General features: G+C 43.0%; 1 protein-coding gene across 9 annotated transcripts in view; it reads right to left on the bottom strand.

Annotated features, from left to right (window-relative positions):
- The window catches only part of MARCH8 (membrane associated ring-CH-type finger 8), an 86,097-nt gene continuing 74,338 nt past the window's right edge, over positions 5,426–17,184 (bottom strand). For all 9 annotated transcript variants that reach the window (XM_021397646.1, XM_021397649.1, XM_021397652.1 and 6 more), the window contains 3 exons: positions 16,408–16,588; positions 12,384–12,531; positions 5,426–9,975 (listed from right to left, as the gene is read on the bottom strand). In XM_021397646.1, coding sequence (XP_021253321.1) covers positions 9,671–9,975; positions 12,384–12,531; positions 16,408–16,588 — 634 coding nt within the window. In that variant the 3' untranslated portion in view covers positions 5,426–9,670. The remainder of the gene's footprint in view (positions 9,976–12,383; positions 12,532–16,407; positions 16,589–17,184) is intronic.

Genomic DNA, 17,184 nt, shown 5'->3' with positions numbered 1-17,184 from the left:
TGCGCCTGCCCGTGATGTGTTGTGACTAGTTCAGTGTGGTCATTCGTGGCCACACAGCGGTGGTGACAGCCTGCACCATCCTCCTCTTTCTCAGAAGCATGGCAATACTCATCCACACTCGCTCAGTCTCGCTGGAGGTCTCCTGTGTCTCTTCTGTACAGAGACTCAGCTGCTCGCTATTCTGTGCCACCATCAGGAATTGAGGCTCCCCTCACATTCAAGGTATGTATTTACATACAGGCATATAGAAAGAGTCTTCATTGGCTCTGCAGAATTGCTCAGCACAAGTCTCTAGCCTGCTGCTGCTTTTTTTTAATAGCACCAGAAGTGCAAGGTTGCTGCAGCTGCAAGGCACACCCGCGGCAGCTGAGCTCCGATCTGCCCCTTCCTGCCACGCTGCCGTCCCTCCCAGGGACACTCACCCACAAAAACCCACCACAAACTCTTAACTCCTTCCTTGTTTTTGCTTTTCCTTTTGAAGAAATCGTACCATCTGTTTCTTTCTTCTTTTCTTTTTTTTTTTTTTTTTGCACAGATGGCAACAAATCCAGGCTCATACACCTTTCACTGCCATAGTTACCTGAAAGCTGTTAAGGTAGCGGTGCTTCATCTCTCAGACACAGGGCCACCTTCTGGGCACCTTCGGTTTTGATGCAAATTCGGAGCAAAGCGCAGCGCAAACCTCATTCGGCGGTTTTCCACGTTTCTTTGTGAGTCAGTTCCCCTGCGGTGCTGGAACCCCATCGTGCTCCCCTGGGTGTGCGGCTCTGTCCCCTGCTGGGCACTGCCCTGCAGCACGGCGTCTCTTCTCATCAACTCGCTGAAGAAAGCGCTCAGTAAGCTCAGTGCCGTGCACGAGGCTTGTAGAAGTGTCCTCTCTCCAGCCCCTTCACAACTCACCCTCTTTTTAGTCTATCCCTTTAGTACCTTTTGATTTTACCTTTGACTTCCACCTTCAGTGATTTATTGATAACGGTATTTAATATTGGCAGAATTCTCAAACGCTTCGTGTCAAGAACCTGCCAAACAAATTGGAGCCTTTTGACATCTGCCAAAAAAAAAAAAAACCACCACCAACAAAAACCAAGAAAAACCAACCAAACCAAACCAAACGAAAAAAAAAAAAACCAAACCCAACCCCAAACAACCCTTTTACTAAGAGACTACATTGCTTCTAACTGCACCTGGTAGCCTTGTTCTTAAAGGCCAGGGAAATTACCCAGAAACGTGAAATAAAAATGAAAGGAGTGAGCTGCCATGATGGGGCTGGGCCAACTCTGGTGGGCTCAGAGCACAGGCTAGGGGAGGAGGGCACAGGGTGCTATGGTTACTCACAGGTCCCCCCCCTCCACTGCACTGAACTTGTCAGGGGAAGGCCATTACCATCCCTGTCGACCTCCTTGCAATGCCAGTGACAAGCAAGGTTGTGCTGTGAGGATGTCGCGTCCCTTACTGCTCCCCTGAGGCTGCAGGTAATTTGGATGGGCAAATGGCTCCTGGAGTATGCTAATAAAGGATCGGGGATGGGGAGGAATGATGTAACATAGTAATTACCAATGATGGAGTTGATTAGCAGAGCCTACAGAATTTTCCAGGCTACATAAATAATCTAAGAGACATAGGCTTGATAGCTGAGAACACATGGGTCCTAACTGTGGCCGCTCCACCAGACCAGAAAGCAGCAGCTCCTTGCTCACAGACCTGCTGCCATCCCCGCTTGGAGGGCCCACAGATCTCCAGGAGCACAAAGCTGAGTGCAGTACCCTCGCTCTGTCAACCAGGAGTGGCAGTAAGGATGTGAAGCCTGGTGCAAATGTCCCAAGCCCAGGCAGCAAGGGCAGGGTTTGTGCGGTACCAGCTCCAATCTGAAGTCAGGCAGGTCCCAATTCACCCCCAAAGTAACACCTTTAACTTCTGCCATCGCTTGATTTAGCTCAGCTCTGCCAGAAAGCTGCTAAACAGTTGGATTTAATCTTCATCTGATTTCTCTGGTGTGTATCGACTGCTCAGGTGTGGCCATGAATGCTGCATGGTCCTGAAAGCACTCTTTGGGGATGAAACAAACTGTTCTTGCTGGCAGGAGAAACACTGACTTAGCTAATCCTGGAGTCCTGGAAAAGAATCAGTCCTACTTAGCACAGCACATTCAGGAGCAGGCAGTTAAGAGCAAGAACAAGACAAGGGGTAAGCCAGGCTCCAGGGGAACCTCAGTGCATCCTCAAGAAGGAAACCGTGCTTTGTGAGTTAATTTGAGGTGCACAGGAGTAAGGTACATGCGAAGCACTACATACATTACCTAAGGCAGCTGTGCTTTCTCAATTGGGATCAAGTCTTCAGCCAGAGACATTTTGTACTCTCTCCAAACCCCTAGGATAACCATTTCCTTTGAAAAGGAAAGCTGCTGTCCCTAGTGAGGAATTCTCCTAAGCCCGCCTGGTCTGCCCTGTTTGCAGGTGGCCTTTGAGGAAGGGAGCATCAGAGCAAGCCGGCACAGCAAGGGGCTCGCAGCAAAAACAGCTGGGAGGTTAATTTTAGTGAAGTCTTAAAATATTAGGAATAGCCAGCCTGATTCCTTGAGCCTCAGAGCAGGCACACCCTGAGAGGCAATCTCCCTCCTCTGCTCCGTGCAGCCTCCTGGTTGTTTTATTCAGTTACTTCAAATACTATGTTAAAGCCTTTGAGACAACTTCATTCAGCCCCTTAATCTTCTCACCTGAGGTCTCCTCTCTATTTCCAGCTACCAATTCCTCTGTTGCCAACCTTGCCTTTTCCCTATGATACACTTTAAAAGAGTATTCTTGAAGTTTGCCACCACTTGACCCTCTCTGAGCAGTATTACATTTCCAATTATTCTGCCTTGAGTAATGCACTGAACTTGCTAGTTTCTTTTATCCAGAGCCCTACTGATTTTTATTTTTATTTTTTAAAACATCCCCTGCCTCCCTTCTCAGTTACTCCCACCCCCTGCCCCCCGTTTGGCTATGATTAATGATTTTTGTTTTCCTGTTTGATTCTCCTTCTATAATGAGACATTCTTGCCTGATTTTCTGATGTCATCCAGCCCCCCTAAGGCTGTGAAGAAACATCCTCTTCTGACTGTTTGGACTGTGGTAACACTGCACCCCATAAATCTCAAAACAGCAGAGAGCATCCTACGCATGAGAGAATGTAGCCAGATACAGGATTTCCAGGAAAAATTGGGATGGCAGGTTGATACTGAGCTTTATTTGCACAGCGCCAGGTTTGGGTATTTTCACAGTCATCTTAATGAATCACACACTGGTGTAATTTCGTTCCTCCCAGCACAGCCTTCTCTGCCCAATCTTGCCCAGAGGCAAGCTGAGCACTGAGAAAACAATGGCAGTAGTGAAAGGGAAGGGGTGGAGGGAAGACAAAGGACATTTGGGTTATATTTGGTAGAAGGAATGGGAAGGGGCACTATGGGTGAACAGGAAGAGGATGGGCAAATCTGGCGAGTGGCCCACAGGACAGCTGTGGGAGGAGGGCTGCTGGAGGAGCCACAGTCCCTGCACGACAGGCAACACATTTTACTTATCATAGCATGGTCTTTAAAGGCCTGTGCCTTCAGTAGGCTTCATCCCTGGGCCAGCTCAGCCCTCTATGCTCTGTTACCAGCCTCCCCAAGAGCCCACCTGCTATTTCTGCTCAGTGTAGTGCTCCTCCTTCACAACCTCCGCTTGGATGTGAGCTCCAAAGGCCTGGCCACAGCCACTACCACCACAGCTGGCCTTCCTCCCCTGGATTCCTGACACTGCCCTTGCAGAGAGGTGATCTCCATCCTGCGGGCCCACATGTCTGAAACCTCCTTAGCCTCCAGAAGGCATCCAGTGGATCTTACAACCCCTGCTGCTGCCCTCCTGCCTTGTGAGGCCTCTCTGTCCTGGTCCAGCCCATTGGGTGACAGCAGCTACTCACCACATTGCTTCAGCTCCCGGAGTCAGCTAGAAAACTCAGCTCCTGGAGTCCCAGCTGTGCCATCTGCACTAAGCCACAGCTCTGCCTCGAGATGGATACTTCACACGGTGACAGCAAGACTCTCTTGGACCAAAGTGAGGTTTGCAAGAAGGAAGAAGTTATTTTATAATTAACTTCAGGTGCCTGAACTGTCGACGGTTTACGGGCGTTAGGCCCGATTCCGTGACAAAGGGGACGGGGGACCCAAGATTAGGAACGCTTTTTAACCAGAGGCCAGACAGCTCTACCAGCTCCGTTCATCAAGTAGCCTATCAACATTCCATCCCAGAGACTGTCTATCAAATAGCAAGCCCTGGAAATCATCTTACCATCTCTCCAGGAAGGTATTTTTGTATGCAGGTCCTGCTGGTGCATTTAGCAAGCTTTATACAGGTACCTTCATGTATTACAACCAGGCTTGCTTCACTGAGAAATACCAGACAACCTTTCACTTTGCATGGGAAACACCTCTCTAGGGCTGCAGTATTAAAATTCCCTCCCATTTCCTACCTGAATTAAAATTCAAAACTAGTTACTTATTAAAAATAAAGATAAAAGAGCCTCTTTGAGACCTGCTGTGTCTGTTGCAGACAAATTTGCAGATCTTATTTGCTCTTTGGTGTTTACACATTTGTTTCAAGCTGTCTCACAGCAGTGGAGATAGCAGTTTTCCTTGGCTTACTGGTGGTAGAAACCAATTCATGAAAAACTACTGAAGACTTCCCATGCTGGGGCTCAGTCCTGGCATGAAAACACATGTAACACTACGATTATGCTTATGCAGGCAGCAATGAAGGGTTATTGTAGTTGTCCACTGCTCCGTAGTTACACAAACCCATTTTTTCTTAGACATGAATCAGTGTAATGAGCATCATCTGCTCTGCACCAATGCACTGAGAATGCCTACATCAGACATGAAGCATTCATAGCAACACTCAGCGTTGATGCAAGGCCCACAGGAATTATCACTCCACCTCCTGCATGGCACAAGCCAGAAACCTCTCCCACAATTCCCACACCTGACCCCAAAGCACCTGCACGAAGTCACTTCTTCTCCCTGCAATGACAAATCACTCACCTATTCACCATTTGCTATCCCTTTATGATCTGTGACATCAGATTGTCAGGGATCCTACCGTGTGTTGGTATGCTACACTGAAGAGCCATGCAGTCCCATGTTTGCTCCAGTAAAAGTAACTCGCTTCATTTGATCATCTCACTATGGGGAGCTCAGCTTCTCCCCAGACTGGGCCACTAACAATTTTTGAAACAAAATGGATACTATGCTGCTTTCGTTTTGTTCCATTTTTTTTTATAGAAACACTTTATTGCTGCAGTCAATAACCCTGTGTATCACACACAACCAATTACAGTTTAAGAAACTAAAAATAATTCTGCAAGTGGTAATACTGAGAAAAAGAACATACATGAAAGAATACAAAACTATACATTTAAGTTACTAGAAATTTACTAACCAAAAAATCCTGCAGAACAGTGAAGTGTCTTGTATAAACTATACAACACATGCCAGTGTAAAGTTGTTTGACATTATACAATTACCTATCTACAGATGTTTTACCTAAATACAAGATCAGCTGCAATTTTTTTAAACAGTTATCTTCTATACAAGGACAAGTGCTTTCAGTACTTCATTGGAATATACAGACACCGCAATATCTCCAGACTAAAAAATAATCACAAAATAAAAAGTCCTGTTTAGAAGTTTTCTTTGTATATCCAATATAATGCAGTGAAAACCCAGCCAGCAACAGCCGTGCTTTTGTATTTTCCCTCTTTCACTCCATATTTGCAAGGGACCCAACCCAGACTCATAGATCTCCTTTTCAGCACCGGCCACAACCTCTGCAGCAGACTACACCAGAAGCCTCTGTTAATGTGCCTTAGCCTAGGGGAAATTTGACTCCAAGTCCCACTTTGTAACATACTTAGCCAGCCAAAGGCAGGGCAGAGGAAACTGCTCCTGATGCAGCACCAACACACGCAGATCGGGTGCCCTGATCAGCGCAGGGAAGTGGCAGGAGGGATGGACAGGGAGTTACCTCTGTACCAGTGTAACCTCTGTTGAATCCCTCCTGCTGAAGCAAAGTCAACCTCAATGACATTCAACCAGATGACACTGCCTCCAGGTCCGGCCACCTCTTTAGCCAGAATATTGGATTACAGTCAAAGAAAGTCCTGAGAATTGATAGGAATTTAACATCTCTTAAAGTGGAGCAATCTTCTGCAGCACATACCTGTACTTGTAACATAATGCACGGTCATGACCTGGCAGATGCACTAAAGGGAGATTTCCTTGGCATAACCAGTGCTTTTCTGGGCAGGACGTAAGTCAAGAGCATGGGACCTTGGTCAGATCTCTAGAGCAAAGGCTCTGGCAAGCTAGAGAAAGGGCTGCAGTAGCTGGTACTAAGTCTATATTCCCTCCTATTTTAATTCTTGTCCCAGAGAAGTCCCAGGTAACCTGAACTAATGTTGGCCAAGGAACAAGGACCAAAACAAGTCAGACTTTGTTTCAGTCATTTCAAAAGCTGCCAAAGGGAAGTTCTGGAATGCCTGATGTGATGGGGGTGGTGTTTTCCATTACCAACATCCAGGTGGGCAGGACTGCACTCACTCAAACTAGCACAAGTGCCTTACAGATGGAAGCTGAACACAAGTCAACAGAATCTCCTTAAGGAAACAAGAAGGAAAAAGCACCATTCAGCCTTCTTATACCATTTGATAGCACCATGTAAAAGCAGAGAACTGCAGCTCCAGAAGCCCCCTGTTAACATTAAGCAAGAATCAGCTCAAGCGTGGCCAGCTTAAATGAGAAGTCCTGGCAGATGTATGTCTTTCTCAGTCCTTCCTGGTTTGAGCAGTCCTCACCAGTAAAGAGAATTTAAATACTAGGCATTATTTTCTTTCGGGTAAGAGCTACTGGAGAATTGGGATGGTTAGCAGTAACACCGGCTAAAACGGTTTTATCTCCAATTATTTTTCCCCAGACGATTTTAATGGAGATGTTTTTTCTTCCCTAGGATACACAGTGCCACAGCAAAAACATTCAGTGTCCTGAATACACTGAATGCTAACTGGTATATGCTGCACAGAGCTTCCAAAATGCCAAATGAGATTTCACAATACTTCATCAAGAATCATTTATGACAGTGATTAAAACAGGACGAGTGTGTTACAATATGCCATAGTAGCACTGTCAGAACATCAGACAGACACTGGTGCCTCTCAGATGCAAACTAGAGCACAAACAGGTTTCACACCAGGACTTGTCCGTTTTCATTTCTCCTACTGGCCACAGACTGGATGAGACATCTGCAAGATGCACGCAGCTGATTCTGTGCATCTTGCAGACATGAAAGCCTTGTGCACTGAGCATTTCAGAAGAAAATTATGAAGGTATGTAAGACCTGATATTAACCCATCTGAGTTTATCCAGTAAATCTTTTTCACAGATCAAAAAAGAAAACAGAACAAGACTGAGTGTTATCCAGGTTCTCAGAACAGGATCATTCATAGCAGAGTTTAGGAAAGGGTCTTAGTAATTGCACTTTAAAATATGGCAGGCATAGACAACAAGCTCTACACGTGTATGTTCATGAAGACTGCTGTCCAGTAAGGAGTGCAGGGCTTGTCTGCCTACATCACATCAGCATGGAATATCCTGACACCTAGTGTAGCATGCAAACCCATGCCAGTCTGTGTATTTTAAAACACCTCATGAACAAGGTACCGTGTTGTTCACGAAGAACACAGCCAGTAAGCTTCAAGCATGAGACCATACAGAGGCATGCACGCACACACTTCTCTTCCAACAGCTCATCGTGTGTGTTCTCTTACCTTAGTCCCATCTCAGGCATTTTTAAAAAAAGATTAACATAGAAATAAATTAATAGTACATTTTCAGCAAAAAAAAAAAAAAGAAAAAATCAATGATCTCTTATTTTTTGGGATATGTCAAAGCAACCACTTTTATTATGAAAAGGTCATGCCCAGTGAAGCTGTATTTGAAAAGGATGAAGTAAAACCTGAACTGAACCTAGGGATTTAATTCAGTATCTCAACAAGTAAGTAGAGGCTTTTACGTAGCAGAGAATTCCGGGCAATTCCTAGTAACACCATTCAGAAAATTATCATAGACTTTACAGAGATTTAGATTGGGCTCAGGTAGAGAAAGTTAGCATTCAAACACAGAAGCCTCATGTGCTGAGTTTTAGTGGGGCTTTGTGTCCGCCCCAGTCACACTGATGTGAGACTTTGGTTGAACGCGGGCTCAAAGCTGGGCAGCGGTTCAGTGAAGCAAACTGGTCAAGTGAATTGACAACAGACATCCTAGGCTTTGGGCAAGTCTGCCTAAAGCTCTGCAAACAGATTTTAAAATTGTCCCTCTTTTCATTAAGGCTGACAGATTAAATAGCCAGTCCCAAATTCAAAGCAACAGACAAAGTTATTCTCCGGGCATGTAACGTATCACATCAGGACTAAAACAGCAAATATTTTTTAATTCATCCACTTAATGCAATATTTACTTCCTAAATGTTGATCTTAGCACCTCCTCTCACAATGTCAAATTCTTGGGTAATTCACATGTGACATGGTACTAAAGAAGGAAAACTAATTTCAGCTGTATTGACTAAATATCTTTCTTCCATAACAGCTCACATTTTTACCAGTGTACCAGCAAACCCTTTACCAATGGTCTGGAATGAAAGTTACATTAGGTATATATGTGCAGATCTGCTGATGGTCTGACCTGTTCAAAACAAAACAAAAAAGCAAAACCAATCCTTAAAGTAGAGCATTGAAACCCTTATTCATTGAAAATGAACACTGTACACATCCACAAGTCACAAGTGCAATATCCTTTGAAAAGAATTGCTCCTCAGAGGAAACCCGAAGAGGCAGATTTTTAGTGTTATGTTTAGTAGGATAATGTGGGCAAGTGCTGGAAATCACAGGTTGGAATTTTTTTAATTTTTTTTTTTTTTTAATAAGGCAAGAGTCTTAGGTTCTAGAAGAATGGATGGGGCAAAGAATGAAGAAATGTTCTGCAAATGACACATTCTTTCAAGTTTCATTCTCATTGGACATACACATTACAAAATAAAGATTTTTAAAAGTGCTATATGCTTTGTGAGTCTCATCACAATATGTAAAGCGTAATGTTACACCTGCTGCCTAAGACAAAATGTTAGTGGCGGTGTTAGCGGTAGATTAGTCTCCAGCTCTCTCATTTCCTGCAGCATCTGGGACAACCTCCTTCATTATGCTTAGGAAAAAAAAAAACAGAAAACAAACAAAAAAACAACAGAACCATACTCTACACATCTTCCAGAATCATTTAGAGTCATCTTCTAAAGTAACAGACTCCATATGCAGTTGATGACAGTCCAACAGCAGCTTGCTTGATACCACAACCAAGGCTCATTCTACCTAGCTACCCGTGGCTCTTTGATCAGCCAGTATGTGAGACACAATGTTGAGAGGTATGCAACCATGATAACATTGACAGATATGGTGAAGGGATTTAAAAAAACTCCAACAAAACACAAATGTAAAAAAAGTCATCCGCCAGCCCTCCGCTGTTAGCCGATTTTAAAAAGGTAGAGCAGCTTGCAGTAAACAATGATATCGTAAATCTTCAAGGACACACAGAATCACCCCTCCCACCCAGCAATCAGACGTGAAGGATTTCTGCAGCACAGTCTTCTGGCTCTGTGTAATGTGAAGAGTTTGTATCTGAATGGTGAACCCTAAGCATTTCTTTACTTTCGAAGTTTGGCTCCATTAGTGCAGGTTTTTCAAAAATGTTCTTTTTACTAGTTTCTGGACAGTTTTGTACATATATTACTCGGTTATAAGCTTTAAGTCTCTTCCATAGCTGTACGTACACTTTGCATTGTACATACATGAACAGAAGTCCTCCAGTGAAACCAATGGCCACAACCACCAGCTTAGTCCAAAATGGCCATTCTAGAATCCCTGGAAGAAAGAGAAAAAAAAAAAAAAAAAAAGAATATCAGGTCAATACTGGGTCTCTCAAAACCCCCCTTAAGGAGACAATTACAGAGTTCTTATTTTGCCATTTTTCTTGTTCTCCCTTTTTTTCCTCCCTTCAAGTTAAACACATGTAGACTTCTAAGCTTGTTGAGTTCACGTAACATATCACTCACTAGAGGGAGAAATAACACAAGAACAATTGATTCTTTATGACTGAGCTCTTGTGCAGCACTATCAAGGCAACAGCCAGTAATAAACTTTAGGTCCTTTTACACATGTTTTTAAAAGAAAATTGGATCAGAGTATGAAAGGGCTTCTATGGCACACTTTCCTCTTGATATTAAGATATTCAGTGACCTAAGGAGTCTGTTCCACTCTATGATCACACAGCACACACGGCCATAGTCTTTGAAGGGAACCATTGTCACCATCCAGCTTGAGACGTTCTTTATGCAGACCTGACAATTTGATTACCTCTATGAGACCCAGCAGCTTGTAGTTGAACTACAGGTGCCTCTTCTGATGCAAAATGGTAAGTGTTGGAGATGCTGAAGCACTCTGGCAAGCTCACCTGACATTATAAATGACCAGCAGTACTTTTCCTGAATTTGTCTGACTTAACTCCTAGCCACAGGATCTTGTTGCATCCCAATCACCTACATTCAAATGAGAAACTACTAATTTTACACATCTGCTTATAAACATCCAGTATCCATCCAGCCTCTCTCCTCTTGAAAGATAAGCATCCCAAGATGGATATGAAACCATGCTCAATTACTCACTTTCAGGTTTCTCAGAGAATTAGCAGTGTAACAAAATCATAGCTAAGTCTTCAAAATTTTTACAAGATACAGGCCACTGTTCTTTTGGAAATGCACAGTAGTGTGGGAAGAATGAAAATATTTTAGCCTCCAACCCAAAGAGCACTGCAACACGACTACTGATGAAATCCCACTAGTGGTGAATACCTGAACCTCTGATTCACAGGGGAGCTATCTGATGCCATCTGGAGGCAGCGATAGCCTACGCTTTGCTGTGCAGATGTGAATGCACAAACACATGCACACTCCACACACACACCCCAGCTCCTCAGAGCATTCCTCAGATTGAGAATTCAAATGAAGGCAGCAAAGAAAGCAGAGTAACAAAAGTACTATATAGTCACACTACTCCTAGTCATGTTCATCTACTGTGTTGAATAAAATAAAGAGGATATGATAAATCTTTGAAAGCATTTACTGTATCATACGGAAACCTTATACTGAAAGAACAATTTCCACCACACATGGAAAAGATGGTGTTGGATGGAACAGAAACATCAATCTTTCATCCAAAGCAGCTTTCTGACTGAAACTGTAAACAATCACGCTACAGCTAAACTGAAAATATGACAGCAAAACTGTCTGAAGTGTGATTCTGCTCTAAAGGGACTGTAAGAGCTCTGTGGATTTGCAGGTTTATTGATGCTCAGCTCTTCAAACCCAAGCCAAACATTTCCCAACTGCTTATGAGGTTAGCACTCAATGCTCTGCTCTGTGAGCAAGGACAGTTTGCCTTAAAAGTTTCGGTTCCCATTCTTGGTGCACAGCCTGTCCCTCCTATCCCCACCTTTAGGGGGAGCTCGGCTGCCTAAGAAAACAGTTCTGCAAGAGCTGCAAATTCACAGCCCAGCAGTTCAAAGTCAAACCACTTCAATTTGGTAAGCTCACAGCTAGCACACCGAAGGAAACCTGCTATCCTGGAAGTTAAGATGTCCGTGCAGTGAGGTGGCAACCACTGCATCAATTGCACTGCACCTCATCCCGGCTGCATGAATTGGAATTCTAAGAATCAACCTGAATATCTTTTGTTTCACACAAAACCACTGTTAACTTCTCCAGACAAACGTGTCGCCCACAGGAAAGTTGTGCTAACGCATCTCAAAGACAGCTGAATAGAAAGAATAATCCTGTTAGTTTAGCTCAGAGTTTTGGATTTTGGTTCCTCTTCCTTCTTCCCTTTTTCAAATTGTTCTCGTTTTACTCAGCTAAAGGTAGCCATAGCAGCAAACAAATGCTTACATCCTTATCTTCTGAGTAAGTGTTCCAGCTTAGAACTAAATTAGCAAAGCCAGTGCAATTTTGTGTTTGGCTACAGTGGATTGGCTCTTGTATCTGCACATTTCACAAGTGCAAAATTGACATGTAACAGACTTAAAAGCACCCACAGACAAATTTATACCACTTTAACTAAATTACTTTAGAACTGTTCTTTTAAACTAACTCAATCTCGGCCTAAAGCTGACTGATCTAAGTAAAAGCATTACCTGCATTCTCAGGCATTGCACTCTCTGCATTCAGGATAAAGAATTATTCCAAAGGAGCAAGAAGGAAGATAACCAAGTAACATACCAGTAGTCTGTCCCTGTTTAATCTCTTCAGCAGTCCTGTCTATGAGGACATACAGAGACCACACAACACAGGTGATGGCAATGATATGGAATGTTACAGAGCACATGATCTTCCTCCTCTCGCTGGCTGTCATCTGCAGTTTCTCCCACTGTCAAGAAATCCAGAAGCAGAACAAGAGATTAAGTGTTTATCACAGTTAGTTACCAGAGAGTATAAAAAGAAAACACTGATCAGAACAAAAAGCAGGCAAGAGACCAGTTTCCTCCTAAGCTTTAAAAGTCACGTTATTCTTGCTCTGACCACAGTACGTGCAGCTGGCAGCTTGCCCTGCTACAATGGGAGCAATCCCTCCTGGTGCAGGAGGGGACATCAGCACTCAGCTCCATCCAGAGCTGCAGCACCGTTACCCCACAGGGATCCTAGCGCAGTGCAAGCAAGTCTGCTCCTTAGTGTATTCACAAAGCAATGAACAGCAAGCGCCCACAGTCAGAAATGAGCATCACAAAGGGCAAAAAGGTGCCATTGCTCAGGCAGGCATTCAATAACACACTGCAGTAGGAGTGGTACACGATCCAATCGTCCAGTATGTGTACGGCATCTCACTGTGAGCTGTCACAGTCCCCTAGTGTGCAGTGAGAGCTGTTTAGCACTCAGCTCAAAGCTGTTTAGTTCTCACCTCCCACCTCTGGAAGTTTCATTCAATCTTAGCGTATATTTAGCGCTACTTAGAGCAGCAACACAGATTTTATTTTCAGTGTTTCAAGTACACTTCAACTTGTGCCCTAAGAGTACACAGCAGAACTGGAATGACAACTTTTCTAAGTGAGAGGACACAGGAAATTAAACCCCCAGACCCGCACCTATCAGTAATGTTTGTACAGCCCCAGGAGAAACCACAACGTCAGGTCACTGCCATTTAGAAAGGATACAAAGAAAGTAGACAGTTACTACAGGTGCTTCAAATACACAGGGAATTTTTCAGAATCAGCTTTTCTTTACTTTTTTACCAGCAGCACCAGGAAATTGTTGGTTTTCTTTTCTTGGGTTTTTGTTGTTGTTTGTTTGTTTCCAAAGCAATTTATCTGTATGGAGAAAACTTTTGTAGGTGTGTTACACATCCCTCATCATATTTGCTTGGAACAGTGTTAAGACAAGCTTTCCTTGTATTTCCACACAATACATACAGGGGCACATAAGCTTCTCATATATACCCATGTGTTCTAGAGAGGTGCATTTGGTGTTACCTAGAATAACTTGCAGAAGAAGTTGACTTTGAAAAGGAGGAAAAGTGTGGAAGATAATGAGGATGACCTTAATGAGATCACTCATCAGGTTGAATTATTGTTACCACTGCTGCAAATACAAGAATGGTTGAACCACAAAACACAGATTTTGTGATATTCTCTGTCTTGCCAACAAGCGATCTCTTTGGTAAGTCCAAGCCACATTTCTGTATCAGTGGACATCTAAATCTCATAATGGCAGAAGAACAGAAGACTTCCAGCAATGATATACTAGACTCATGTCATGCTAGAAAACTACACACTTTCAATTATTGATACAAAAATACTGGAAAAAACTTTTGCTTTGGATGATATGTTTTAAATAGGAACTGGATTTTGCATTTAAACGATCGTTTTTAATTTCTCCAGAAAGTACAACTTAATTCATTGATTTTGTCAAAATGTAAGCATGCGTGAGTGCTCTTACAGGGCCACAAGGACTTGCATTTTGACTGTATTCCTCTTTTCTGTTTTCCAGCTAGAGCTTTTCCACTGGACTCTTACTTCTCTTATTATATGCTGGCATCGCAGCTGCCAAACCATCCCATACCACTTCATCTTTCCAAAGATAGGAGTGCATAGCAGAGAAGCTATTCTACTAACTTTACCCTGTCCTAGCCCAGAGAGGAAACTAGAATCCAGAGGTCCCTGCTGCATTATTCTAATGAGACAGCAAGCAACATTTCACAATTAAAAAAGACGGTATTTTTATTAAATCCACATAATCTTCAGGTTTTACTTCATTTTCTTTCTAGTATTTGAATTATAAAGTGGAGCCTCCATCTCTTGTCTCCCCTCACTTTCACTTGTACCGTGATGCGATTTGTTCCTCACTGTCTTCCCTTTGTAACTTAGCATTTGAACATATCACAGGCCAATATGCAGTGATACAACACATTTTTGAGATGCTGAGGATGTGAAATTCCATTTCTAGCCTGCAGACGAGCACAAACCCTATTATTTGTCCCATCCTGTTCATAATCACCAGTTCCAGACTGTTTTGTCCTGACTGACAGGATACGATAAAGGATGAGCTGAAGATACAGCTTGTCTTCTGGTGGCTGCTGAACTTCTAAGGGATTCTTCAGACATATTTGAAAGGTAAATTCCTTCTTATCCTTCTACTTATGGCTCAGCCCCCACTCCTGGCATCTGGCCTCTCTCCCATGGATGACCTGTTCAGATATAACTAATGATGCCAAATGAGTCATTTCTGAAGGTGACCAACAGCTTTTTCTCACCATGTACCAATACGCAGGAAATGCTTCCCGCCCACTCCAGGCAGGGCGAGCACAGAAAAGTCAGCAGCTAACCATCACCTGTGGCAACTCTTTATATTGGGCTCCTCCAGTTTCTTTCAAGTCCTACAGATGGGCTGTGCAGAGCTGTCTGTGCAGATAACAGAGCTTGTGGCAGCCATTACCACAGCTCAAAGCTACTATGCTCTGTGCTAAGAGGCTACCAAGGAAAAAGCTACAGCTCTTAGATGGCAATGCTTCGCTGCAGTCCAAAGCAGAGGTTGTCCTGTCAACAGAACATCCTCTGCTATATACTTTGTGGACTGCAGATCTCCATTAAGAAAAAAAAATAATCAAAACCAACAGAGCGTTTGAAATCTGCTCTGTTTTCTGTTAGAGTCACTTTTAGAAGTCAGACAAGTTCTCATAGCACCTTTCAGATGGCTGCACTCTGGACTCCCCATCCTTTGTGATTTAGGATTATCATATTTGAATGTTTCTCAGTTATTCTAGTTCCAGACAGGTTATTGCTATTAACCTCTTCCATAGCAAGATTTGTCTGTGGTAAGAATACCAGTGACTTTCACCTCAGAATCCTGATGGTAACGACCAATTGAATTTGAAAGCCCAGAAGATGTGGGAGAACAAAAAGAATACAAGCACAAAACTGGTTTTACAATACACAAAGCATTTAGATATCTAAACTTTAAATCACCAGACTCAGGAAAGGAGATTTGTTTATAAAACAAAAACAGATTCTAGCAACCCAAAGTACTAAAACCTAGTCATACGTAATCTAAGAAAAGGTAAAAGTGACAACATTTATTAGTGAACATTCTTCTACTTACACTAAAATAGGTATGCTCCTTAAAAAAAAAAAAAAAAGCTGAAATTTCAATCACTTTACATTCAGAAAGTATGATTTAAAGGAAGTTTAAACTAAATGGAGATCTTAATATTTTCAAGAGAATTTAAAAGCTATGTGGATCTTGGTATGGGAAACCAAAGCAGACAGCAGTAATACAGAACTCAGTATTTCCAAAGAAACAGCATGGATAACTGCAAAGCAAATGCCTTTGTGCATCAGCTCTGAAGAGCAACTGTGAAAAAATCAGGCTGCCGCATGCACATATGTACGAGCGTGAGTGTACATGCGTATATTTACAGAGAGCGCTGCTGGGCTGTACTAAATCTATATTTTTTTCTCCTGTTAGATGTAGGGCAGTGTAAAGAGAGGAAGGACTGAGACTCATTTCTCGCTTGGGCGGTTGATGAATTCTTGAAGCAGAATTATCGTGACAATGGTTAGAGCAGGAAAACACCACCTCTCAGAGCTGGACTCCACTGATGTTGAATTTGCGAGGCTGAGCGTTAAACAACTGAAATCCTTCAGCACCTACACAAAACTGACCAAAATTACTAAGGAGCCACCAAATTTGTTCTGTGGGACTGCTGGCAATGACAGCCTCTTTTCAGCATGGATGTACGTTTAACAAAGCCTACCTTTCGCAAAGGCTTCAGCTTTGTCTCCATGATGAACTCATACTTGCAGAGTTCACAGCATCGTGTATCTGAGCTCTTGATCCACTGCTGCAGGCAAGCTTGGTGCACAAAATGAAGACTTCCCGTGCAGTGACAGGGGGTAATCAAAGGGCTCTCATCATCTCCTTCACAGTGACATATCCTGAATCAGAAGCAAAGCTGCTCATTAGGAGAAGAGGAAGCTGAAAGCACGTGGAAGAGGCATGTAATATCTGTGATCACACACGGCTGTCTGTTGAGGATCCTAAGACATACATATCAAAGGAATGCATTCCATAAAGGAGCTAAAACTAAAGAACTCCCTTGCTACACAAGCACATACACACACACAAAATAATTGAACACAGACATTGCTAACTAGACAGCTGCCTTCTAACAGATGAGGCGGACACACAAAGCCTGACAGAAATTCAGTACCCCAAAAAAATGTGTGAGAAATGACAATCCTTCATCTACTAGAACAATAGCACTTAACTGAAAACAGCATTTAAACAGATCAGACAGCACTTCCCAAGACAAAATATGCACAGAGAGGTACACTTACTCATGAATTACGATTTAACACAGAAGATGAAACAAAATTCCCAAAGGAACTGTGGAACAGCCCAACCCAGTATCATGGAGAGTTAATTCAGTCTGAATTTTGCACAAGGGAAATGATTACTTCTAGTGCCAAATGCTAAGAGACAGAACCACACTGAAAAGATATAGCATCCATTTTCCCCAAATACACCTACT

This window comes from Numida meleagris, chromosome 5 (assembly GCF_002078875.1).
Source record: "Numida meleagris isolate 19003 breed g44 Domestic line chromosome 5, NumMel1.0, whole genome shotgun sequence".
Taxonomy (NCBI): Eukaryota; Metazoa; Chordata; class Aves; order Galliformes; family Numididae; genus Numida; species Numida meleagris.
Note: the sequence above shows the minus strand (reverse complement) of the source record. Positions and strands in the feature narration are given on the sequence as shown.